Source organism: Pelodiscus sinensis, chromosome 7 (assembly GCF_049634645.1).
Source record: "Pelodiscus sinensis isolate JC-2024 chromosome 7, ASM4963464v1, whole genome shotgun sequence".
Classification (NCBI taxonomy): domain Eukaryota; kingdom Metazoa; phylum Chordata; order Testudines; family Trionychidae; genus Pelodiscus; species Pelodiscus sinensis.
In genome coordinates, this window is record NC_134717.1 from 58170388 (window position 1) to 58197752 (window position 27365).

General features: G+C 48.0%; 1 protein-coding gene across 1 annotated transcript in view; it reads left to right on the forward strand.

The window, feature by feature from the left end:
• Positions 1–27365, forward strand: part of CPS1 (carbamoyl-phosphate synthase 1) — a 283263-nt gene that overhangs the window by 147052 nt on the left and 108846 nt on the right. The window contains exons 2-3 of the mRNA XM_075933931.1: positions 10230–10376; positions 21866–21975. Of these exons, the coding sequence (XP_075790046.1) occupies positions 10251–10376; positions 21866–21975 (236 nt within the window). The 5' untranslated portion in view covers positions 10230–10250. The remainder of the gene's footprint in view (positions 1–10229; positions 10377–21865; positions 21976–27365) is intronic.

Below are 27365 nucleotides of genomic sequence, written 5' to 3' on the forward strand. Positions count from 1 at the left end.
GTACCCCTTTTTTTAAAAAAATTATAAGTGCCCCCAGTACTTACAGTTTTCAGACACACTAATTTTTTTTCTACCATTGTAACACATTTGTTTAAACAACTTAATCGTAGCTGGGCAGGCAATGAAATGTTTGGGTGTAAAAAGTCCCAAACTAAGAAAGCGCTGTCAAACTTAAAACAAAAAATCAGTTTTCTCCCAATTTCAGTTGTGTTGACGTACCCCCCCAGACTTCTCTCGAGTACCCCTGAGGGTACTCGTACCACTGGTTGAGAAATACAGCACGAGGTGACTGCCCTGCCCTGGTTACAGCCCCGAGTCTTACAATGAAGCCACAGATAATCTGCAGGATCTAAGGGGACTATGTTGCTACTCAGACTATCTGGACTTTGTGATAAATAGTCACTTACAAACCCAAACAAACAAAAAAATGCCAAACCCACAATACTCAGTTTGCTTCTGTAATGCTGACAGGCGGAACCAAACCGGGGACCTCTGGAGCTTAGTGCATGAGCTGCTACTGCTTGAGCTAAAAGGCAGCTGGCTCGCAGCTAAGGCAGTAGTGGAAATGCCTTCTCTCCCTCTGTAAGTGGTCTCAGTGCCACTACAGGAGAGTGAATCACACCCGGTAGGTGTGTGAATTACACGTCCTGTTCCTAGAGATGAGCCCCTCTCCCCAGATCTAACTGTACTCTAGCACCAATGCCAAAGACAGTGCCTGTAGCTAATTCCGTAATAAATGATCTAGAGGTTTATTAACTAGGAAAAAGCAATAAGAGAACTATTTACAAGCTAAAGGAAGCAAATGTATACACCCAAATGAGTTATTTAAATCCTAAATGTGACAGAGTTGTAGTGATCTGCCAATTCAAAGTGGATTTTAGGGCTGATGAAGGCGGTGACCCCTGGAGATCTCTAGCGATAGTTTGGTGTTTCTGACCCAGCCAGAGTTCAAACAGCAAAGAGATGGAAACATTTCCCGTGACTCTATTTGATTTCCTTTTCTTCAGCTTCCAGACCCCCCGCACAAGCTTCCATGCACATAGCATATCCAAGACCATTTGAACTGTGATATTCCTTAGTATAATGAGGTGGGGTCATTGGCATCAACAATTTTCTTCCACTGGATCATAAGAAAAAGAGTTTTAAAACCACTTTTCAAGTCTACAGGCCTATATCCTGCAGCCAAAGTTCCCTCTATTTTTTTCCCCACCATCTATGTGTGGAATAAATTTTATTAGGTGCACTGAGGCATGTGTGGATGTGCACCACCCATCAAAACACATGCTGCCAGCTGTGGGCGCTCTGCTAATCAGCTGGGCGGCACCTGAATCTCTCCTGGGTGGCGGCCCAAGTGCTCAGCTTTCAGACAACACAGTCTGTACTACTCCAAACCTTCCTGCCTCTGTCCTGGAATATTTCCTACCTTGCCAGTCCCAGTCTTGCATTTTCCATGCTAACTACACCGCTGTCTCCCTGTGGGGTGCTAGACAAACCCTTCCTCTTTGGTCCCAAGCCCCTTTCTCATCCTTATCCCAAAGAGAATGAGTGGCAACCTTCTAGCTGCTCTCTGCTCGGGTAGAAGTCACTTTCCAGGTGAGCTTCCCTTCATTAACACTCAGCATGAATACCCCTCGATTGCAGCCCATCTCGCCCACGTTCCCCCCTTCAAGGGGGCTGTGGGGAACATGTCCATCACAATGTCCCCCCCGAATGAGATTGTGCATTTGCAACACATTGTTTGCTCATGCTCAGTTTGCGATCCACTATAACTCCCAGAGTCTTTCCAGTGGTGCTACCACTCAGCCAGTGATCCCCTTTTTCGAATCCACCCCAGGATTTCTACCCCCTGCTCCAGAGCTAGCATGAACACACACAAAAGTTTGCTTCCAAACCTTTGCTTTGCATCCAGGTTCCTTACTTTCAACCCCTGGTCAAAAAATGCAACCCGCCCATCCCCTTCGGAGAGAGGAACCGGGAAAAGCCAGTTGTTGTGCTCTCAAAGTCCTGATAGCGTTTCCTGGCTCAGCTGATAACCCTGGATATCGGGAAGAATGGGGAGTTTTCTGTCTCATTCATGGGATTACCAGCAGAAATGGCTTTCAAATAGCACACAGAGGGGAATGTGTGCTCAAAGAACGTAGGTTAGTGGAAATGCAGGTTAAGAAGCCTAATGTAAATCAACACAAATTGTGAATGGCGCTTGATCTCCTAGAAAACCTTTATTTTTTCCTGTCGGGTTCTTAAAGCTAAGAGTGGATCTGACTTTTAAAGCTCTCAAGCTAGCTTCTGTCTCAGAATACGGTTCCTTGACTGAGTGCAGGGCAAGCTATCATATGGATGTACCTGTTCTATGTGCTTAGTCATGCAGACAAGTGCAGAGATACCTGTGTCGGGTGTAATTCAGGGTAGCTTCACCAAGGGAGGTACTGTGGCTCCCTGTGGACAGGAGAATGCCCTGGAACTCAGGAGGTGTGGATCCTGTTTTCAGTTTTGCCACTGGCTTGCTGGATGACCTTGGATTGTCATATCACTGCTCCGGGCCTCAGTTTCCCCGTCTGTAAAATAGTGATCATGGGCGTTGCCTCCTTTTGTAAAGCAGTTTGAGAACTAGGGGATCAGAGCGAGGTGGTATCTGTATTATTATGACAGCTGAGGATCTGGCCTGTTACTATTTGGTCTGGTAATGAACTGCAGATGCAAAGTAAGAGGCACAATTATTTGTGGATGCAAAATTGTACTTACAAAATCAAAAGGGGTGTGTCAGACTCGTGACTATTAAATTATGTAAGATGTATCAGTCCAGTTTTATAATCAGAATTTCCCACCATGACCCTACTCTTGACCTGCCGCCCTGGTCAACCACTACAAAGGGAATTGCAAAATGTCCTGTTTGCAGGGAGTATTTTTTTGCAAAAGAAATCTGTTTAATTTAGCAGAGCGATAATCCTGCTTACGCCCCTCCCGGCAGATAACCCATTGATTGACTTCAGATAACCCCTTCTCATGATCGCTGGTTACATTCAGAGCCTTGCTTAACTATTTGCACTCTTTAGATAAAAAGAAAACCCCTTTCCACTCGAGCTGTTTGCTCTGTACTGTGTGCCTTACTGGAAGGGGAAATTTCTGAGTCCATCCTTACTGCACAAAGCAGCTGACTGAGGTTTTTTGTATGTAAATTCTGGATGGTCTCTGGTCTCCTGAGAGCTGCATGGGACCCTTCTGATAGGAGGCAGATGCACATCATGGCTCTCCTCCAGCCAAGCACTTCAATGAGGGCTGAAACGGAATGAGTCACATGCTTACAGTGCAGCATGGCTGCAAGGCCTGGTCGACACTTCAGCGGAAGGTCAAATTAAGACATGCAACTCCAGCTTCGTTAATTACGTCGTTGGAGTCAACATATCTTAAATCGCGTTTCCGCGCCGCCCACACAGTGGGTGGTCGACTGCAGCAAACGCTCCTGTCGGCTTCCCCGACTCCTCATGAGGAGCAGGAGTAGCAGCACTGATGGGGATGCTCTCTGAGTTCCATTTAGCGGGTCTTTACTAGACCTGCTAAATCAAACCCCGAAAGATCAACCATGGCAGTGTTGATCTTCTGCATAGCGTAGACATGGCCTAAGTGTGCTGATGCTTTGTGGTTCAGGGCTCCAAACAATGAGGTGCTTGCCAATACTGAATCTATTAGCGTACTGCATTGGGAGCAAAACAAGGAAGGATCATTGGAGCTAACTTACATGAGTCCACCATTCAGGGAAACTTCATTAGAAGGAAAGCAGATGCTTCTTCAGTCTCTGGCAGGAGGCATAAGTGTAAATCTTGTCCTTCCTCTCTCCCCGCCCCCGTTGCAACACTGTGACATGAAGTCAGACTTCCTACGTGCTTGGTGGGATTTGAACTTTCCTCTTTAGTGAGTTCTGCTGCAGTGAAGCACAGACAAGCAGTATGAAGCCCTCCTGACGTTTTGTGCACCGTGATGAATGAACTCCAGTTCTGGCTGCTGGGAACCTCCGCGCCTAATGCAATACCTTTTCTGAGGATTTTTTGGGGTTCATTATAGGCCCAATTCTGTGGCCACTGATCTCAAGGGGGGCAGGAGCAAGCCTCTTACGAGAGTTCCTCTGTCATTTTATTTTGACTGAGTTAGTGATCTGTTTCAAACGAGAAATTCACACGTGGCTCATGATTTCGAGTGCATCTGCCATCGAGTGGCCAATCGGAGAAACCTGACAGAAGCCCGATTTTCAGAAAGCGCTGAGCCACTCAGCCTCCGAACATCTGGCATCTCGAGCAGGACACCCGAAAACCTTACTCTCCTCAGAACCGGAGCGGAGGCTCGTGCCAAGTCACAAAGTATCAATTCCTGCTGCTTTCTACATGGCAGAGGAACTATAAGATAGTGTTTCGCTTCTGTGTTTTACACTTTGAATAATATGAACATGTATCTCTGTGTAACATGCCCAGAACTTGCACCCGTAGCAAGGCAGGATGCTGTAAATAAATGTGAGTTTAAGTGCAGTGTGCCCCCCTCCAAATAAATTAAAAGGCTCTTTTTTAGGACCATGCCAGTCAAATAACACTGCCCACCCGCTTCATATTTGTTTTTCAGTGTTTTAGAGGCTACCATTTGTCAGCCTGTTTGGGGCTTCTCCTCACTTCTCAACTGTTTCTCCTTTATTCTGGAGCCCTAGAATGGATTTAAACGGATCTGCAGCAGGGATGATGAGACACAAGGCAAAAAACAGGCCAAAATCAACCCCCCTGGCCTCACATCTTACCTGAGGAACTAGTCGTGGGGCTATCGGTGTAATTGGGTGGGGAAGGGATAGACGTGGGAGGAAGCAGGGGGAAGCTCAGAAGGAAGGCTCAGAGAGTGAGGTTGGGATCAGGAGTGAAGGTACCTTTTCTGGGTGCCTTCGTTACATGGGGATACGTTGGGAAGAAAGGGGGGGTGATCAGGAGGCCATGTGAGCCGGCCAGGCAGTGATGCCCACAGGGTGGGGACAGGTGTGCGGTGTGGCAGGGGGACTTGTCCAGGAGTATTAACCCCTGCAGGTGAGACAAGGAGACTGGCGGGGTGGCCTGCGTGAAGGCGCTGGGGCAGGGTGTTGTCTGGCCAGCGGAGCAAGAGAAGGAGATGCAGACGACCCCACAGGCACTTGTGGGTGAGCAGGTGGGGTAGCAGCCAGTGTTCCAGGAGTCCCTCAAACAACAGAGCCAGATACAGCCGCTGCTCCTGCAGAGGCTGGTGTGTGCCAGTGAGGGGGCTGGAAACCCAACGGTGGGCCAGATACTGTATATAAGATGGTCCCAGGGGAGGATCCCGATGGCTTTTTATTAACCGACAGGTGGCTACTGGCTGCAGATGGGGAAAACCTTTGACTAGCCCCTTATCTGGTCGACGGGGCTTGGGAAGTCTGTACAGTCTGAGCAAGCACGAGGTCAAAGCTTATGATAAGTTGACAGTGGCAATTTTAGCGAGGGCACGCTTGCCAGCAGAGAAATACTGCCAGAAGTGCAGGGCATCCCAGGCAGAACGAAGGACTCGTCCCTAGGGCCCTAGCAGGGATTGTCAGACTGATCCATCGGATGGTTATGTTTGGAGGGGCAGGTGACTGAAGCTTTAATGTCCTGGCAGAGTTGACACGGAGCAACCCCGAGACGACAAGGGACTGGGTTGGGAAGCTGCAGCCAGCCTTGTTAGAGGCTGTGGTAAAATGAACAGGGGAGAATGTGGCTGGCCAGGGCAAGCTCTCCATGTCCCTAGGAGCAAGGAGGAGGGAAAGAAGGTTGAAGAAGCTCATGAGGTGAAGCTCAGGAAGGCAAATTGTAATTTGCTGCCAGTTCGGGGACAAAGGCCACGTGAAGAGCCGGCCCCTCTGGGGACTGTGGGTTTGCAGAGCTCTGTGGGTAAAAAGGGGATCTGGAGGAAGGACGATTCCTGTCGCAGTAGGCCGAAGAACGACAAGCCGCAGCGTTTTCCCTTGCGTGGAGTGGCCCTGGCCAGAGTGCCGCGGTGACCGAAGTGGAAGACGATTCATTGTACATCTTGTGGGCCCCTTGGCAGGAACGTTCAGATGCCAAAGAGCAGGGCTCGCAGAGCTATTGCCTTTCTCAGTCACAGCAGGAACAGCGCGGGCCCCGTGCCCCCTTGTGCAAAAATGGCGGATGAGGGGGGAAGGGACAGAAAGCTCACGGTGTGGCTGCTTTAGCCTAGTCTAGGGTGGGAGCACTCTAGACACGTGGCAACCAGCACAGAGGAGTGGGAGAAAACAGGGAGTGCTAAATGAGGGACACAGAGAAGAGGCTCTGCTGATTCCTGGGAGCCCAAAGCAAGGCCCAGGATAGAGAGCAGACCAAAGAGCGGGCAAGGAAGCTTTGGTGGGCGAAAATACCCGGACAGTCCCAAGCCAGAGGGTAAGTCGGGGGGGAGCAATCCCAAGGCAACGGCTCAACAGGGACAATTCACCCGGGGGGATATAAGCCACCTGTAAAGTAAACTGGGAGAAAGAGCTGCAGGATGAGACTGGTGCAATGAGCAATGGGTGCAGATGGAGCCGGGGGAGAGGGGGGGCAGAAATCACCACCCTCTAGGTGTGCCTCCGGCTGGTGGAAGGCTGGAGACCCTCACGAGTGGTCCATGGAAGGCCAGTCCCCAAAGGAACCCCTAGCAGAATAGCAACCCCTTACCGAGTGTCAGGCATGGGCAGCAAAGGAGACCTCTTCCATGGGCAAGACAAGGTCTCAAGTGAAATAAAGGGGGGCAGGGGAGCGTGCGTGTGTCAGGGCACTATTAGTAGTGACAAGGCACTAGTAGGAGCATGCTGGTCACTGGTAGTGCTGCACTGTGAGGAAGGCTGCAGGCTCAGCTGTGCACAACTGCAGAAGTTCAGTAGGGAGAGGAAGAGCAAGAGCCCCGGGGTGGGAGTCAGGGGTGGCTGACTGGTGTTACCGGGGGGACAGAAGTGGACGGAGAGGCTCAACAGGAAGGCGCGGAGGTCAGCCTGGCCTGAGGAGTGAAAGCCGAGGGGAAGCCACCTCTTGCTGTCAGGCTGCAGTACCCGGCGATGCTTTGAAAGGAAAGAATAAACACAGAGCTGGTGTCAGGGAAACAACCGTGTGTGTGTGTGTGTGTGTGTGTGTGTGTGTGTGTGTAGCTGTGAGGCCACATGACCTGACCAGGCAGCAAAGTGCTGTGGTTAGTGACTGAGGTGCCCTGTGACAAATACATATTCACAAACAATGCAAACCAGGCCCAATGTCTACAGGTTGAACCTCTGTAATCCAGGATTCCCTGGTCCGGCAACATCCTTCGTCCGGCAGAACCCCGGATGTTCCAGGACCAGAGAGTCCTGCTGGAGGGCCCGGGGCTGGACTTCCCCCGTCTGGGCTATCCAGCACACCGCATCTGGGCAGCCAGACACAATCCAGTGGGGCTGCTCAGTGGGGTCAAGGCCCAGTGTGACGCAACAGGGCTGCCTGGCAGGGCCGGGAGTGTAGCGGGGCTACTTGGCAAGGCCAGGAGCTTGGCGTGCCATAGCGGGACTTCCCGGTGGGGGCAGAAGCCTGCACAGGGAATTGGGCTGCAACAGGGCTGCCCAGCATAGCAGGGGAAGAGGTAGGGGGCCTGGCAGAGCAGCAAGGCTGGTGGCAAGGAGGAGTTGATCAGGAGGCTGGAAGCTGGTCCAGAGCTGGGGGGAGCCAGTAGCAGGGGAGCCAGATATGACCTCCCCATGTCTGGCAAAATCCCTCATCCAGGACTGGTGAGGTCCCGAGGGTGCTGGACCAGGGAGGTCCGACCTGTAGTAAAATTGGGAACACATTTTGTAGCGCCATATACCAAAAGTAAAGGAAAATGTGTCTCTCTCACTAGCAGAATTTGGTCAGTTAAAGACAATTACCTCACCCCCCGTGCGTCTCAAACTTCCAAAAGGCAGAATCAGATTCTGGCTTTCACTCACTGACACACTATGAAAGAAAAACCTGGCAGCGCTGGAAATATAATCCATGATAGGGTGGCGATAGCTTAACAGATGAAAAATGCTGAGTCCACTGGAACAAAATACTAGTTCATGAGTTTGTGAGCATGGGTGAGTTCATGTGTTTGCATGAGTTCGGAACGACCTTTCCAGTACAAAGGGCACTTGCTTGTGATTCATTCATTCATGAACATGCCTGTCTTCTGTGTACACATCCCCTCTTTAATACGGCTCCACCGGCTGCATCGCCTTCACTTGGATCCAGAGACATTCAGGGTCCTGTAAAACACCTCCTGTCATTCCCCTCTTCCTTTTCTTACAGGCTTCTCTCTTTTCTAATCAGAAATTGAACAACTGCCTGCTATTTTGGGTTGGAAGTGTTGTCCATCCCGAGCCTACCTATACTTTCCAATGCATAGATAAGAGATTTTCTGGTTGCGTTCAGATAAGCCCTCCATATTTGTAATGCTTATCCAACCCATCTGAGGTTTGCTTTCCCATATCCCATGTCCTCATCTCCCATCTCCCTCAACCTTTCTCTCGTGCAGGTCCCCACCATTCTTTGCATGTCTCCGCGCTTCATGGGGAAGTGTAACTCAAGGAAACTCTGCCCTGTAGTGCTTGTGTCCTTTTCAGAAGCATACGTATTTCTGAGACAAGCTCCCTTTTTTTCATGTGGGTGCAGTTATAGGGCATTCAGATCTTCTGGCATAATATATACCCAAGTGCTGGATGGAGTGTCCAGTTTCATATGGCTCCGTGTTGCTTTGAGCACTCAGCTGGGGGAACCCAGGATCTTGTTTAAGGCATTCATGCTATATAACTAGACTCATTGTGGGAGAACAAATATTTCCCCCTCAGCTTTTTGGTTTATTGCACATTTTCCCCCTCTGCCTATCAGTGAGTGACATTACATTTGGGGAATATATTATAAGGAGTCACAGGAAATATATGCCACTCACCACTGATTGGTGAGAATTAGGAAACCACACGGGGTCCATTTCAGCGGCTGACGTTGTGGTCTTTGTGGAGAAATATTCTTATTGTTACTTGCAGCAGCATCTTGGAGCCTTGGGCATGAACCAGGATCCCATCCTGCAAGGTGCTGTACAAGAACGGAACTAAAAGAAGGTCCTAGCCCAAAGAGCTTACAAGCATTCTGTGTTCACACTTTCTTTTTGCAACATGTTGGTAGCAGCCATGTTGTCAGGGTGGTCAAATATTGGAATAAATTGCCAAGGGAGGTGGTGGAATCTCCCTCTCTGGAGATATTTAAGAACAGGTTAAATAGACATCTGTCAGGGATAGTGTAGACGGAGCCTGGTCCTGCCTTGAGGGCGGGGGGCTGGACTCAATGACCTCTCGAGGTCCCTTCCAGTCCTATGATTCTATGATTCTATGTTTCCCCCCCTTTTGTCCAATCTGTATAAACTATACCCAACATCACACACAGCTCTAGGAATCTTAATGGGTGTATACAATCTATCTAATGGTGTAGTACTGGAGACTATTGGAAGAATAAATAGAGCTGTTCCTAATTTACTTGCTAAATAACATTCCCCCGTATAGTCTTAGTGCATCTGAGCTCTGTTTATTCACTGTACAAATTGGTTTGGAAAGATTGGATTTTTATCTGTGAACATCTGTAATACACATCTGTAATTCACAACACACATTGTTGAAACATTATTTTCATTGAGAATCATCTAAATGCACAGATAAGCAATGGAAGAATAATGCTTGCTCAGAACTTCTTAGAGTTTGTTTAAGGATATCTATTTTGCATATGTGTGGTGTTGACCCTCCCCCCCCCCCAACCATTTTGGGCGAATGTTAAAAGGTAAAGTGATGCAAATAGAAAGAAATGCTGAAATAAATATGGACAATATTTGTCAAAATTAAACAAAAATAAAAAGAATTCTGTCAGGCTGATGTATAAGGAATTTTTCTGGTTGCTACCTGCAATGCTTTCAGTCCTCCAGTAGGAGCAGGTAGTATTTGAGGTATGATGCAATCTATTTGACGTGATCACAGTTCACCTCTGTAGTAAGCTCTCTTCGGGGGGGAGGGAAGAAGGCGGGGCCACACTGAGGACTTTTAATGCCTGAAAGAATGGGAAGGCACTAAGGAGTGCTGCGCAGTCGATCCAACACGCTGACTGCCCCTCTATTTACTGTCATTTGCAAAAGGCCTTGATTGTATCTCAGTCTAAAAAATACAAGTAGGATCTATCTTTTTTTTTTTACTTTAGTTACCATTCCACCTCTTCAAGATGACAAGAATTTTGACAGCCTGCAAAGTGGTGAAGACGTTGAAAGACGGATTTGGGTTTTGCAATGGGACGGCACATCAGCACTGGCGTTTGTCAATGGCTGGCACCAGATTTTTAAGCGTCAAGGTAATAAGAACCGAGCTCTCACTAGTCTTATGTTTGGTGCAAACAAACCGCATGGTGTAGATAAACTGACTTACACTGAGCCAACCTAGGTTTCTCAGCCTTGCTCTGAGCCTGCTTGGCTACATCACTTTATTGACTGGGAGTAAGAGCTGGGAATTATAGAGTGAATTGCACTGAAAGGTGAAAGTTCACTATGCCTGTTAAATATTATAGAGCTATTTTCCTTTCAAATGCCTTAGCTCTCCAGAGGGCTGATTGTGAAAGGAGCTGATCTTCTTATTTTAAGAGGAAAATACTTAAATGCCTGTTGAATTTAGCTAACTTTAAGCATGCGAATTAGCTCATTAATGGGGTTGTACTGAGGGCTTGGCCCTGAGACTCTTAATACATGGAAGACAGAGAGTCCGGTGCCTCACACTGGAACCCTTTATTTTTGTGGCAGAAATCTTCAACGCCATCTTCAACTTCATTCACCAGTTCCTTGCTCCAGCTTCACCAGTGCAACTCAACTGATTTCAGTGGAGTGACATTGATGTAAAACTAGTGCAGTGAGTGATGAACTGAGCCCTGCGTGTAAGTGCTGTAGCATTTGCAACACAAGTTTTGCCATTAGACAGACTCATGCTAGAATAGGCCCATGTAATAGCCTATGTAACCTGTAGCCACAGCAGTACAGTGCTAGTAAGAAGCTCCAGAATCATAACTATTGTGAGTGTTACAGGAAAAGGGGTAGAGAAACCACATTATGGAATCCAATGGGAATTATCTAACTAGGTAGACTTTGCAGATCGTTGAATGACAACAGGGAGCTGCTCTCTGGGGTACGTCTACACTGTGTGGCTGTTTCGGGATTCCAGAGTTATCCCGAAATAGCTACCTTGTGTCTTAACAAGCCGCCCGTTATTTTGAAATATTTTTCAAAATAATGGGTGCACTGTTTCAGCACCTCTGCAACCCTCGGTCCATGAGGATTAAAAGATATCTCAAAATAAGGTGTTATTATGAAATTTGGTGCTGTGTAAGGGGGATTTAAAAATGGTGGCGCCAGGGAACATGCAAATGAAGCTCGGGATATTTAAATCCCGGGGCTTCATTTGCAACTCCGGTTGCCCTCATTTGCCTACCTAGCTTGAACTAACGAGCTAGTGTAGACATATCCTTGGTGTGTTTCTGGTAGAGCCAACCCAAGGGGCATGAATTATCTCACGTCTTCCCCTGCCTTAAAATCCAGTGCGGCTTCAGATGCAGCCTCTGCTCAGGTTAGGAGACAGGGAATCTTCCCCTTGTCATGGCAGCTGTAGCTCTGCTTGGTAAATTAAACACCTGCCACCCTTCCAGATCCAGTCAACCCAACCATCTGAAGAAGAGACATATTTCAATAACAATCATGGGTGTGGAACAAAGGATACATCCCTCCCCACTGTAAATTCTGCAGGCCACAGGCGTTCCATTTGATTCAATGAGGCTTTCTTGGCACCACAAACAAGAGCATACTTAAGTGTTAAAAAAAGCAAGACAGAGCCTTCAAATGGGTGTTACAGGGATCTGGTCCCCTTTGCATTTGATGCCAGGGTCCATTTCTGGCCTGGTGGCAGGTTGCTGCGGGTCACAGTGTCATTTCTGCTCTCTCTCTCCTTTCCCCCATGGTCGGACAGAGTCTTTCCCAACTGCTTGTTGATGTGAAGTCTCTTATGATTCCTGATCACTTGTGGAAATCGCTGTCTCAACCTTCTTTGTAGCATGGGACAGTGTCCCTCTCTGTCGGACTGTCCTGTTGGCTGCATGGTGTCTCTTCTCTAGATTTGGACTGTGCCTTGTGCTGCCCCATTTCTACTCCTACCAGGTTATTGGACCTGATTCTTCATTTGTCCCGTATCTCCCTTTGGGTCGTGTGTTTCAATGTGGTGGATGATTTGCTAATACAATAATTATGTGATGGGCTCTGGACAATTTTAGATTGTTATGGATTTGATTTGGTTTTTCTAGTGACTAGGATATTGGTGGTTAGTGTTCTGGTCTGTCATCTTGTACTTTTATTAAAGGACAGATCTATAAAGGGGCACGCGCATATACTATAACTCATCAACAGAACTGGTTGAACCTCTCGTTCAGTACCATGGGGACCTGATGGGTTCTGAACCAGAGAATTTGCTGAAGCACAGGAGGTCAATATAGTCTAGCAGCCTTACCAATACTTCCACTGCTTACTGGGCTCTTACAGCACAGAACACTGAGAGCCAGGACTGGTGGTTGTAACTTTATGGGACTGCGGGAAACTTGGCCATACTCATGATAAGAGGACAGTCCGTTAACTAAAATCGTGCTGGACCATGGATGTTGCTGGACCACAGAATGCCGGACTAGAGAGGTTCAGCCTGTACTGTGTATGGACAAGACCCTGCACGGTCACTTTATAGGAGTCTGCTAGGCTGGGTGGAACATCCAGTTAAAAAGGTTAGAAGGCAGAGAAAACTGTCTACCTCCTTTGGTCTTTTTCTAATGTCCTGTGTGTAGCACCTAGCTCTAGGTTTGTAAGGTTACAGAGTGATTTCCTAACTCTGTTAGTTCCGTGTCCATAATACAGTCAGACCACGAGATACTGGTTCATCTGCTATATTATTTAGTTGTCTTTTTAATGGTAGTTTTTGGAATCCTGAAGAAGGTGTTACCTTACAGCCATTAAAGGTGACTAGTACAGGAGCTGGCTGGAAGCAGACACAAGCAAATAATGTACATGTTATTTTTGTATTGCTAATTTAAAAATGTATGGTCTGCCCAGTGAATGGTTGAACTTAGGAAGATGAATGTGGAAATAACATGACAGCAAAGACATGTAAACACACTGCTGGCTGGGCCATCTGCAGGGGAGAACATGGGGGTCTGAAAACATGAGCTAACAAGCGAGGTCCATTAACCTGAAGTCAGTAGTAGGCTTATAAATCTCTGGACACAGTTTATCCACTAGGGGGAGGAGAAAGAGCTATGTGATGTTTGCCTGGCTGTACTCCTGGGGGAACACGGTGTGCACACATGATTCATGTCCTTTGCAGATGTCTTTGCTTCCCTGCAGAAAAAGACTAGTTGACAGTTGACTACCCGATAAGCAAATGCTTATTGGATAGTCAGTTGATTAGTCGACTCCCCCCACTTGCTGCCTCTATCAGAACGCTGAGGCGACATTCAAAGGGGCAGTGCCACACAGATGATCCTGAGATCAGCTGTGCAGCCTGCGCCTGGAGTCTGGGCTCAGCTGGGGACTCCCCAGCTGATTCTGGGTTCCGCAGAAACGGCGCATTGAAGCCTAAGATCAGCTGGTGAGTCCCCATCTGACCCCAGCTCCACGTGGCATTTCAAAGCGGCAGCGCAGCCTGGAGCCCGGAGTCAGCGGGGCAATCTAAGTCCCCCACTGACCCCAGGCTCCAGGCTGAGCTGCTGCTTTGAAATGCACAACTACCCCCGCTGGGGATTCTTGTGCATTTCAAAACTGGCACCTGTGTGCAGCCCGGAGTCAGCCCAACTTCCCACTGGCCCTGGGATGCACACGGAGTTCCTTGTTCCTCCTTCGAAATGTACAAGAGCACCTGCTGGGGCTCTTGTACATTTCAAAGGAAGAATGTGAAAGTGCCTATGGACTAGTCGAATAGTCGATGGAAATCCCATCGACTACTCGACTAGTCAATTAACCGCTAGTCAACATCCTTACTCCACACTTAGTCTGTGTCCTGGGTACTATGCTATGGCTGCAGGGGGGACGTCAGCAATGGATCACCCTTCTTCGCAACCCTGAATAGCAGAGGAATGCCTATTGGTTAATTTTGCTAAGCAATTTGAAGCAGAGAAGAAGAAAAAAAGAGAAACCTGGAACTGTGGAAAATTCTGATCGAGTAGAAAGGATCATGGCAGGTGCATTAAAGTTAGCTCTGGGGTAGTGACATGACAAGTCTCAGTAGTATTCCCTGGACTACAAACGCAATGCTGCTAGAATCGGGAATGTGGCCGGAAGAAACTTTGAGGTTGCAGGCACCTTACTGCAAATACACGTCAGTTGACAACCGTGGTTTTCCTTGACTACGTGGTTTGGAACTGCCTCGTGCAATGGCATGCTGGTGTAATTGACGACGGTATGTGCCATTGCAAGTATACAGAAAAGCTACCAATAGAGTAACAAGCCATCCTGAACATTGCAGTTATGTTCCTGAAAAATGCTACTTGAAGCAAAACAATGTTAAGTGAATCCAGTTTCCCCCTAGAGAAGTAATGTAAATGGAGGTGGGGCGGGGGAGAGGGGGGTAATTAGGTTCCAGGCAATTTTTTTTTCTCAGACCAGAGACATTATATGTCTAGACAGAATAAGTTTTAAATCAATTTAATAGTGTAGACAGCAATGGTGGGTGTGAAGCTTGGTTGAGGCAGGGGCACAGCGAAGTAGATTGTGGGTGGTGTGGGGGAAGGCCCTATCTATTAAGTAAACATCCCCCACTTTTCTTGGTCTTCTTGCTGCCAAGGGTGCATCTACACAGCACAGTTATTTCAAAATAACAGACGTTATTCTGAAATAACAATGCGAGCGTCTACACAGCAATTCTGTTATTGCGAAAAAAATTCAAAATAACGGAGGGCTTATTCCAACTTCTGTAAACCTCGTTCCATGAGGAATAACGCCTCTTCTGAAACAGCTGTTTTGGAATAGCCATAGTGTGGACACTCCACTGCTGCTATTTTGAAATAGCTCATCCCCAGGGACATTCAAAATAATTACTCCTCAGTACCTCCCGGGGCTCTAAATTGAGGTAGCAAGTCCACATTAGGGAAACCTGTCTTGGACTAATTTTGAGGCTTCCCTGTGGTGTAGACGGGCTATTTGAAATAAGCTATTTCAGAGTATTTCTTCTGGAATAGCTTATTCCCAAATAAGGGTATGTCTACACTACCCTCCTAGTTCGAACTAGGAGGGTAATGTAGGCATACCGCATTTGCAAATGAAGCCCGGGATTTGAATTTCCTGGGCTTCATTTGCATAAGCCGGGCGCCGCCATTTTTAAATCCCGGCTGGTTCGAACCCCGTGCCGCGCGGCTACACGCGGCACGAACTAGGTAGTTCGAACTAGGCTTCCTAGTTCAAACTACCATTACTCCTCATTCCACGAGGAGTAACGGTAGTTCGAACTAGGAAGCCTAGTTCGAACTACCTAGTTCGTGCCCCATGTAGCCGCGCGGCACGGGGTTCGAACCAGCCGGGATTTTAAAATGGCGGCACCCGGCTTATGCAAATGAAGCCCGGGAAATTCAAATCCCGGGCTTCATTTGCAAGTGCGGTATGCCTACATTACCCTGCTAGTTCGAACTAGCGGGGTAGTGTAGACATACCCTAAATGTGCAGTGTAGATGTACCCTAACATACCTGTAGAAACCCTTCTTGTTATCTTTCGCATCTCTTGCTAGCTGCAATTCCAATTGCACTTTGGCTTTCCGGATTTCACCCCTGCGTTCTAAAGCAATATATTTATATTCTTCCCGAGTCATCTGTCCACTTCCTGTCAGCTTCCCTTTTGTGTTTAAGCTTGCGGAAGGTTTCTTTGTTAAGCCAACCTGGTCACCTGACATATTTGCTGTTCTTTCTGCTCATTGGGATGCTTTGTTCCTGTGCCCTCAATAAGGCTTCTTTAAAATACAGCTCTCCAGCTCTCCTGGATTCCTTTCCCCCTCATATTAGCTTCCCAGGGGATCCTGCCCATCAGTTCTCCTAAAGAGTCAAAGTCTGCTTTTCTGAAGTCCAGGGTCCATATTCTGCCATTCTCCTTCCTTCAGGATCCTAAACTCAACTATCTCATGGTCGCTGCTTCCCAGGTTACCATCTACCTCTGCTTTCCCTACCAATTCTTCGTGGTTTGTGAGCAGCAGGTCAAGAGGAGCATGACCCCTGCTTGGTTCCTCCAGCATCTGCACCAGGAAGTTGTTCTCCACATTCTCCCAAAACTTCCTGAGTTGTCCATGCATCGCTGTATTGCTCTCCCAGCAGAGGGAAAGCCCCCATGAGAACCAGGGGGCCTATGATCTGGATACATCTGTTAGTTGTCTGAAGAAAGCCTCATCTACCTCATCCTCCTGGTCTGGTGGTCTCCAGAAGATGTCCACCACTCATGTTGCTTTCACCTCTAATCTAGACTAGATCCTCAACAGGCTTTTCTCCAGTTTCATACTGGAGCTCTGCACAATCATACTGCTCTCTTACTAAAAGTGCAACTCCTCCTCCTTTTCTCCCTCTCCTGTCCTTATTGAAGCATTTATACCCATCCATGACAGCACTCCAGTCAGGCGAGTTACCCCACCGAGTCTCTGTTATTCCAGTCACATCACAGTTCCTTGGCTATAGAACAGCCAACATGGAGAACTCAGACAACACTGACTGGAAAAGGAGTCGTGGGCATAACCAGGGTCTGGTTGCTCAGGGGGAGAGGCACGAAGACACTGCAGTTGCCCTGGGCAGCAATCAAAGCTGTGGAAACGACAGTCTTCTGCTCCATGAGCTGTCCCTCGGAGTCGAGTGAATGGCTTGCCGGACCTTCTCGCCTGCCCTCTTCCCCCCCGCATTCTCGGACGTCTGGGAGAGGGGGATGCAGAACGCCAGGAAGACAGGTGTTTATCAAAGCGGGGGGCTGTTGTCCAACTGTTTTTCCTCCACCTCTCTCAGGTGCCTCCTCAGTGCTGTTTGCTCCTCCAGGATCCTCCACATCTCATCCTGTGTGTTTCACTCACGCAGCCTGGGTCCTCCTGTTCGGTCCTCTAACCGGGTGTGCCTCTATGCCTCGAGCTGTGCCCTATCGGTGCACGCGCTTGTTACACATTTTGTCCCATCTACGTTTTCTTCACCTTCCAATCTGGGAAAGTCTAACTGCTGGAGCAGGGGCAGAGACTCCACAGCTGCGTTGGAGATAAAAGTCCCAAGCAGACTGTACAGAAGCTACATTGTAAAAACCAGCTGGGTACCTCTTTCCCAGTGAATGGAGCATGTTAGAGCAGGAAGCACCTGTGTTTGGGGCCAGGCTGAATTTTTCATTCTCAAGGGAGCACCGACCAGTGCGGTCCAGCACACAGCAGAGCGCTGAGCAGCAGAACTTGGTTTGTAGGCAGGTGTGGTCAGCGACTTGCTAGGAGGGGCTCGTTAGCTTCTGCTTCTGAAAACATGAGGTGAAAGGTGCTTGCAAACTGCAGTCCTCGTTGTGTGCATGCTCATGTTTGCCAAGAGGGCCGGCGGGTTTGGTGTGGACAGTCACTGATGTGCACAGACCAGAAGAGGTCACCCCCACCCTGTTCTTGCACAGCATGGCTGTTCTCGAGGTGATCCCTTCAAGCCCATCGCAAAAAGGCTAGCACTCCTTGGTCATAATGTGTCAGGGATGCGCAAATGAGGTTTACAGGAGTGGTCAACAAAGGCTTCCCTTGTCGATCAATCTGTGTCTAGGCTCCCGCGCTGTGCCGGATCAGCTGATTGTCTGCACAGCGCGGTGGCCATTTTAATTTTAATGAGGCAGGGATTATTCAAATTCCCACTTCATTGACTATATCAGGTAAACTAGTTTACATGGCTCTGTCGACAGAGCCATGTAGTCTAGTCATACCCTTTGAGTCCCGACTGTGGTATTTTGACTGCACTCAGTGCTCCGCCACCAGAAGGGGACTGCCAATTCCTTACTCAGCTCCAGGGATGGGCATAGTGCCTAGTGGTGAATGCTCGGAATGAGGAATCATTGGCGTAACTCTTCCCAGAGCTCCAATGGCTCATGGGACTGTGGGCACCTCAAATAACCTCTCTGTCCTCATTGGCCCAGCTGTAAAATAGACCATTATTCCACCAAGCATTACAGCGCTCACCTTCGCTACCTGTGACTGCACGCTTACCGCAGAGATATAGCTGAAGCAAAGGTGAAAGCTGAAATCGTGCCAGCCGCCACTGATAAGAAATGCTCGCTTTCTCATGGGGATTGCTGCACGTATCTGCCCCACAAGAATGTTGTGGCTTAATCAATGCCATAAATAGCTTTGAAATCCTCCTCTGAGCAGGAGTGGTAATTGTGAAATGAACGTGGCTGGTCACCGGTCCATAGCCACAGCAGTCTCTTTTGGCATAATTCCTACCTTTGAAAATTAGATCGGTTGCGTGGGTGTGCAGTGATTGACTTTCACGAGGCTGGGAATGGAATACAAATTTGGTGATATAATTAGAGAAACACCTGTGCATAAGAATGGCCATACTGGGTCAGACCAAAGGTTCATCTAGCCCAGTGTCCTGTCTGCCAACAGTGGCCAATTTCAGATGCTCCAGAGGGAGGGATCACAACAGGTAATCCTCACATGATCTCTCCCCCCCCGCAGAGAAACAGAAGCTAGGGACACCATTCCTACCCATCCTAGCTAATAGCCATTGATGGAGCTAACCTCTATGAATCTATCTTGCTCTTTTTTGAACTCTGTTAAAGACCTAGTTGTCACCACATCCTCTGGCAAGGATTTCCATAGATTGACTGTGCACTGAATGAAGAAAAACTTCCTTTTATTTGTTTTAAACCTGCTGCCTATTAATTTCATTTGGTGACCTCTAGTTCTTATATTGTACTCAAGTAAATAACTTTCCCTTATTCACTTTTTCCACACCACTCATGGTTTTATAGACCTTTATCCTATCCCCCCCTTAGTATCCTCTTTTCTAAGCTGAAAAGCCCAAGACTTTTTAATCTCTCTTCAAGTACAGGGCTTCTTGATAACTCATATGTCCCCTCCTAGCACTTCGGATGGAAGAAGGCATGTCAAACTGCAGCGATTAGAGATGGCCCACCCAGAATACCATACCCAACCATTTCAGTCTTGTTTGGCTCAGATCCTGAAGCCGTAAGCCATAGAAACCGTGCCTGTACTCTGAATGGATGTTTTTTAGCTTGAGGTTCAGGTCATTTTAAACCAAGACATAGTACCCATGATCATTGTAGCTTTCTTGGGAAAGCGACCGACAAGCGACAAAAAACACCCCCGGAATTGTCAGTGCTACTTTCGCAAAATGGCATTGATAGTTACAGCTTAGATGACGGTTATGTTCCAATGCCCATTGTGGGATCAGCTGCCTTTACAGTGCCACCTTGTGGCCAGGGGTACCTTGACCACACCCTGCCTCATTTCCCCCCTTCCTCAGGGCTCTGCACACAAACTCCACCAGAGTCCAAAGGAAATTAAACAGCCCCTTCCTGGTGTCCAATTGGCTCAGTCCTCCCATCCAGTTCTGTGTCAGTTTTGTGGCTCTCTCCTGATTATCCAAAATACTGCAGTCTTCCCAAACAGAGTGCACACTCACTCAGCCCTCCGCTTAGTTTCAGCTGAACACAACCTCGTCCTCCCTTTCTGCCTCCCAGCACCTCACCTGGAGTTTGTCCTTCCTCTCTGCTGAGTCAGGGCCCTGCAGGACTTTTCTTAGGCCAGCCGTGCACTAAAATGTTAGGTCAACCCAGCTAGGTCATTCAAGGGTGTGAAAAACCCACCCCCCAAGCGATGCCCTTCAGCTGAATCTCCCCAGGGGGAGAGCATGCCAAGGGTCTGTGGACCCCTGGTGGTCCATGCTGGTACTGAAGGCAGTCCATAGAAAGTTTAAGGTGGGCCCAATCCTTGCTTTTCTTTTCTCTCTTTCCTTTTCCTTTCCCCCCAGGATGGGGGGGGGGGGGGAGAGGATGAAATTTTAATAGATTGAAAAGAGGTCCAAATGCTCAAAAAGGTTGGGAACTCATTGAGATTAGGAAGAAACTCTTTCCCAGGATGTGTTATTCCAGAAATATCTCCCGTGGGGTCTCTTGCATCTTCTTCTGAAGCATCCAGAGCCAGCCGTTGTTGGAGGCTGGGCAAAATGGACCAAGTTTCTGTTGACCTAGCTCCTGCATCTCAAGGGATGACTTGACCATGAGGACGGGAGAGCCCTATCTATCCCTCGCACAAGCATCTGTGCTGATGTGTTCCGGCAGCACCCCTGTAGCATTTCTAGGGAAGACGTAACCTCGCTCTCCACAGGCATAGACACATATTCATAGCCTCCCCCACCCCTGCAGCTTCCTGATGCTTTTATTCTGGCATCATCAGCACGATAATCAGGGTAAGTTCGCCCCAGTCCTCAAGCCACCCCATTGCAAGGCTCCAGGGTTGGATGAGACCCGAAGTGCAAAGTAGTCCCTAAGGGTACGTCTACACTACAATGTTAATTCGAACTAACTTAGTTCAAAATAGTTAATTCGAACTAAGCTAATTCGAACTAACGGATCCAGACTAAAAAACTAGTTTGAATTAGCGTTTTGTATCCATAAATATCTCCCGTGGGGTCTCTTGCATCTGCCTCTGAAGCATCCAGAGTCAGCCATTGTTGGAGGCTGGGCAAAATGGACCAAGGTTTGATCCAGAATGGCACTCCATATGTCCTGAGAGCTGGACCCTGCCAGGCATTTAGCACTCTGACCCAAATCCAGTAAGTCACTTAAGCGCATGCTTAATTTGAAGCATCGAAGTGTACGCTACACCTGCATTTGCATATTTTGTTGGATTGTGGCCAGTGTGCTCAGCATTTTGGGCTGTGTCTAGACTACATGGCTCCATCGATGGAGCCATGTAGATTAGACACATAGGCAAAGGCAAATGAAGCCACGATTTAAATGATCGTGGGTTCATTTAAATTTACATGGCTGCCATGCTGAGCCGACAAACAGCTGATCAGCTGTTTGTCCGCTCAGAGCGCTAGTCTGCATGCTCCCCTGCCGACATCAAAGCCCTCTGTCAGCAGCCCCGTTATTGCTTGTGGGATGCGGTTTACCGGGGCTGTCGACAAAGGGCTTTGATGTCGGCTGGGGAGCATCCAGACTAGCGCGCTGAGCCGACAAACAGCGGATCAGCTGTTTGTCGGCTCAGCATGATAGCCATGTAAATTTAAATGAACCCACGATCATTTAAATCATGGCTTCATTTGCCTTTGCCTATAATCCTAATCTACATGGCTCCGTTGACGGAGCCATGTAGTCTAGACACAGCCTTGTCAGATCAAGCCCTGAACAAATACACAGTAGAGACAGTAACTTGCTTCAAGTATGTATAATCCCACTTAACTGCAAGATCCAGCAGGTGGATGAAATAAACAAACAGTCTGGGTAGGTGGAGGCAAAATGCTCCATCAAGCACGTTTATTTCTAGCCTAACTGTATTTAATTTCACTTTTCGCCTACTGAGCTGTTGTCAGCTGACTGTGCTCTGTAAGCATCATGGGAGCAGGGAGCATTTGGGAGGCATCTAAAGGGAGAGAAGAGAGCAGGCAATTTCTTAGGGAGAAGGGAATTTGTGCTTTGTGTCACAGATGGCATGGGAGCCATGTGCCTTGGATGTTTCATATTAACCTCAAGTCTTTTCCTAACTGTAGAGTGTGCTTACTTAAAGTATAGACGTGAGAGTCATCATGCAACTTATTTCTCTAGGCTCAGACGGCAAACTTGGTGCTAGACGATGGAACGAAGATGAAGGGCTATTCCTTTGGCCACCCGTCATCTGCAGCCGGTGAAGTGGTCTTCAACACAGGTCTTGCTGGGTAAGGCAAACACAAGGGATACATTAAGTAGGGATGCTTTTTTATAACAGAGCATTCAACTAGAAAAAAAAAAGAGAGAAAAACAGCTGAGTATTCATCATCATCATGATTATTATTAGTAATTAATTCATATTATTTAATTAAATAATATATTGTTTGTATTACCATAATGTGTAGGAACCCTAGTTGTGTAGAAACAAAAGGCAGTCTCTACTTCAAAGAGCTTGCAATCTAAGCACAGATTGAACCTTTCCAGTCCGGCACCTTTGGGACCTGACGGGTTCAGAACCAGAGAATTTTCCAGACCATGGGAGCTCAATATTGTCTAGCAGCATTACCAACACGTCCACTGCTTACTGGGCTGTTGGAGGACATTTAGGGCTAAATTAGAGCTAAATAACAGCAGAACACTGAGAACCAGGACTGGTGGCTGTAAACAAACTTTATGGGACTGCGAGAAACTTGGCCACACCCATGATAAATGGACATCTGGCTAACTGAAATCATGCTGGGCCACAGATGTTGCTGGACCAGAGAGTGCCAGACTAGGGGGCTGTGTCTACACTGGGCCACTTATTACGGAAAATCAGCCGCTTTTCCGGAATAAGCTGCGAGCTGTCTACACTGGCCCTTGAATTTCCGGAACAGCAACGATGCTCTATTGTACAAAATCAGCCACTATTCCAGAAAAACTATTCTGCTCCCACTCGGGCATAAGTCCTTATTCCAGAACACTGTTCCAGAAAAGGGCCAGTGTAGACAGCTCGGTGTAGACTGTTCCGGAAAAAAGCCCCGATCGTGAAAATGGCGATCGAGGCTCTTTTCCGGAAAAGCGCGTCTACATTGGCCACAGATGCTTTTCCGGAAAAAGGGCTTTTCCGGAAAAGCAGCCTGCCAATGTAGATGCTCCTTTTCCGGAAAAACTGAAAATGGAATAGTATTCCGTTTTAAGCAGTTCCGGAAATTCATGCCAGTGTAGACACAGCCGAGAGGTTCAAGCTGTATAAGACAAGAGTCAACACATGGCTATTGACAGACTAACTGGGTGTACCAAGACACAATGAAACAATATTGATCACCATGTCAGGCAGAGTAAGGTACGCTAGTAGCCTGACTCTTGACAAGTTTTGGTGTGCATCATGAGAAAGGAGAGTGTGGGGACCTGAAAGTGAAAAACAAGGTAGTTGGATATTTTTAGGGCACTCCTCTCAAGTGTGATTGGCAGCATCATGGGAGAAAGCACAAAGGGTCAGTGTTCACAGGGCTTTTCTGAAATATTATATCATGCCAGCCCTGTTTTACAAACTGATAACTGTGGCAAATCTCTTCACTCAGCTTTGAAATTCCGCCACCTCTGAGTTGAAACATGGTAACTACTTAATAGCACGCATACCTGTGACTTCGTTTCCCTCTAGTGGTGAGGTCCCGTGTAATGCTATATGAGTCTGCTACTGTCTCTGAGGGCCGGTCAACACTATAGCTGAAGGTTGGCTTAAGGTATGCAATTCCAACTACATAAATAATGTACCTTAACATTAGCTTTGGGGCTGTCCTCACATGCACCAGTGGGGGTTTCCTCAGCATTTCATTTAGTGGGTCCTTACTAGACGTACTAAATTGAATGCTGGAAGATCAACTGTCGCATCGTTACAAGTGGTGACACATGCAGGGATCAAACATGCTGTTGAACTCTTGAGTCCCCTCACCTAAAGGGGAGTGTGAGGTACGCTAATACACTAGGACTTTTTGCCCCACTTAAATGGAGAAACTCACAAGTCTGCTATAGCTTCGGAGCTAGACTGCTCAATCAATCAAGACCACGGTTGCTCTTTCTGCAGGATGGCCCATCTCAGATGAGAAAGCCCGTCATAGTACAAACTTGTTGGTTCAATAAGATCAGTCGTGAGGAGCAGCAGGTATCAATGGGAGGGAGAATGGAGATGTTTTTGAGGTAAAATTGAAGCTCCCGTTGTAGGCCGAGGTTTCAACACAAATCTTCATGCACCTGCTCCAGCCCCCACAAACTCTGTTCTCCCTATGTGGAACAAACACCACAAGATGGGTTTTTAAATAGTTCCATGGGGAAGAACACTGAATTACAGCACAGGAAATCTGTTCACGAAGTTTTGCATCACAAGGCAATTATTTATGCTTTTCGACAGCACTAATTACAGGCTGTGTTAATATACCTGCCAACAAACAACTGTTTAATATAGATCAGAATGATGGAGGGTAGAGGAGTTCTCTTCCCTGTGATAGATTATGGGCAATAAATCTTGTCACATCACCGAAGTCAAGCGATACCTGATGGATTAATTTCCCTTCAACACTGCAGCTCAGTAGTAGAAGCCGGAGTGAGAATTTATGAACTAGTGGGGATGCAGAGGACACGCTCGGAAGCAATGGCCTGTTTCTGTCCTGGGGGGCGGAAAGGGGGAGAAAGAAAAGATGAGGTTAAAGTTTATTTTTTTGCGCAGGGGCATAACCCCGCCTCTCCCAATCACCTCAGGTCTGGCAGGCCTGCTCCACTTTGACCCCCAAGCCCCATGTCCTGGTTGAAGGGGAATGTTTTCCTTACTGAGTGGTGCCCACAGCCGTACGTACGTTATGTGTGGGGTGCAGCATCGGCAGGGGCAAAGTTAGGCCGGGCAGTGGCTTGGGCCCTACAGGGAGTGCACAGTGGCTGCCACCTCAGGGATGGAGAACTCCCACAGGACCAAATCTGGGCGGCAAGTTCATCTGGAAGGCCGGGGCTGAGAATAGTGTAGACCACTGCTGGGCAACCATGAACCGTGAGAGGCCCTCCTTCACCTCAATGGGCTGCAGAAGCCTGCAGCCCACCGGGGCTCCACCTGTGGCCCTATGACCCCCCTGGCTGCTCCTTTCCCCCACACGTCTGTTGCGAACTGGGGCACTGGAGCCCTACACTTACCTCCTCCTCCTCCCTCCCTGCCAGCACTTTCGCAGCACATGAATCACCTAATTCATGCTCCATCTCTGCTCCTCCCCCTCACTCCCAGAACTGGCGCAGCCGCGAATGGGGGGAGGAATAGGAAATTGGGGCTCCGGTGCCCCAGGGCACAAGAGGCGCATGGGGAAGGAGACAGCCGGGGGTCCGTGGGCTGCAGGTGGAGCCCCAGTGACCAATTGCATCCTGCTTTAGGGTGGTATGAAGTCCTGGCAACGGCTATGGAGAAGAGAATGCCGGGGGGAGTAGAGAGGAGAGAAATAGACTTTGCAGTATTCTCCCAGCACAGATGTGGCAGGGATTGTTACACATCCACGGGTTGCTGGGCAGAGAGTGGGACCATATGACTCTCCCTAATTCTCAAAGTCCCAGAACAAATAAAGCCTCAAGTGTCCAGAGGAATCTCTTTGCCCCTGGATTGACTTTAATGACACTGTACCAGGATAAGGGTCTGCAGGAAGAGATAGATATCTTTACAGGATCAGAGCCTTAAGTCCCTGCCAGGCACAGGACACCTGTCCGGGATTGGTAACAAGTTACTAGTATGTAAGTGAGGGCACGTCTATACAGCAGGGCTAAAGTCAAATTAATCTATTCAACTTGAGCTACATCAATTGTGTAGCTGAAGTGGAAATAGCTTAATTCGGCATTTGGCGCTGTCTGCACAGCAGGGAGTTGAAGGAAGTGTGTTCTTCCTTCAGCTTCCCTTACGCCTTATAAAATGAGGATTACCAGGAATCGGAATAAGAGGTCCTCCAGCTCGACATTATTTCAAAATAAAGGTGTAGACGTCAGTTGTTCCAAAATAATGCTGCTGTGTAGACATACGCTGAGTGTGCTGGTGTGGTGTTGGCACAACTCTGAGCCAGCTCTGTGTGAACTGAAGGTTACTATAATCCTGACTAGGTTCAGAATGAGCTCAGGAATTAGTCCAGGAAACTGTCTTTTCTCTGACAAACTGAACGCTTGAGTTCTCGCTTAACATTACACAGCAGGAATGCTGGAGACGTTTTGGAATTTTACATCACTACACTTGGCTGTCTGGTGATTTGGGGTCATTTCAAATGTTTCAACAGTGGTTTTTAGTGACATTTTGAATTGTGGTGAATGAGATGAGTATCCACAGACATGCTCACAAATATGAACTGGTTATATAAACTAATTTGATCTCAAAAAAGCAGGAAGAATTGAAATCACTTTTGCAAAAAAAATCCTTTTTGTTTCCTTGATGTTTGCTCCTTTTTTTGTGGTTGTTTCCCATGGATAGTTTGGCAGAAGAAGTGATTGGCAGGACTTTGCCGCGGTCTGGTAGGACGAGCCCCGAAAGGATTGATCAGTGAAGCCTCTTTTGTTCTTGTGTCATCTGTTGCATTCCTCGCATCATTCTTTCAAGCTTTAAGAGGCATTGTGCATGAACGGTGGCAAGCCCCTTCAGCCAAGATCCCCTCCCCCATGGGAGCAGAAATACTCCACCCCCCAGTGTGCCTACAGTAGGCATTCTGGGGGCGGAGTCTAGGTCGGATCAGGCTGGCGGTTTGGAGTTATACCTGCTGCCCCTGGCGTTGTGCTTGCTTTAGGGGCATTGTATCCCAATGGAGAGTTGTGCCTCTGTGTCACAGCCAAACCCAATGGCTTTCTGTCCGTGCTTTTTGAATACAAATAACCTGCAAAGGTTAGTTACATTGGCTTTTGTCATTAACGAAGGATGTTTTCTAGAACATACAATCAAATAGGAAGGAGTCAGGTATATATGCTAGAAGATTTCTCTGGCATTGCTCACGTCTTTAATTAATGTTTGTTTTTCTTCATTTAAAATGTTGCTCGTGGGTGGGGCTGGGGATGAGGGGTTCAGTTTGCAGGCTGCCCTGGGGAGAGAGGTCTATCCTAGTCTGCTTTCACTGCAGGTGAGAAGCGCCTCTCCATGGCTGCTCAAGCTCCAGCGGGCACAGCCAGGAGGGGGTGCCTGTCCTATGGCTGGGGCAAATTCAGGTTCGTCTGCCCCCGGCACCCCAGCCTGACTGAGGACTGGAGCAAACTGTGCACGTTCCCCTCACTCCCTGACAAAGGGGAGCAGGCCAGCAATGTTCCTGTATGAATGAGGGAGAGCTGCAACCCCCTGCCCTCCCTTAAGCATGCCCGGGTGAGGTTTGGGAGGCTCACAGCCCCTTTCATTGGCTACGTGATTCTGTCTCTTTTCTGTATGGCTGTATGCATCCCCATATACAGGGAGGAGGATGGGAGTGGGGATGCTTCATCCCCTCCTCCCTCCACATACAACCAATCCCTGATATTGCTTGCAGTTCTGATAAGCAAACGCTGCCTACCAAAGTTGGTGGTCTTAGCTCTTACTGTTTAGGAGGAGTTCTTGACCAGACAGATGGACAGACTCACTCGCTCGCTCCCAGACAAACTCAAATATATA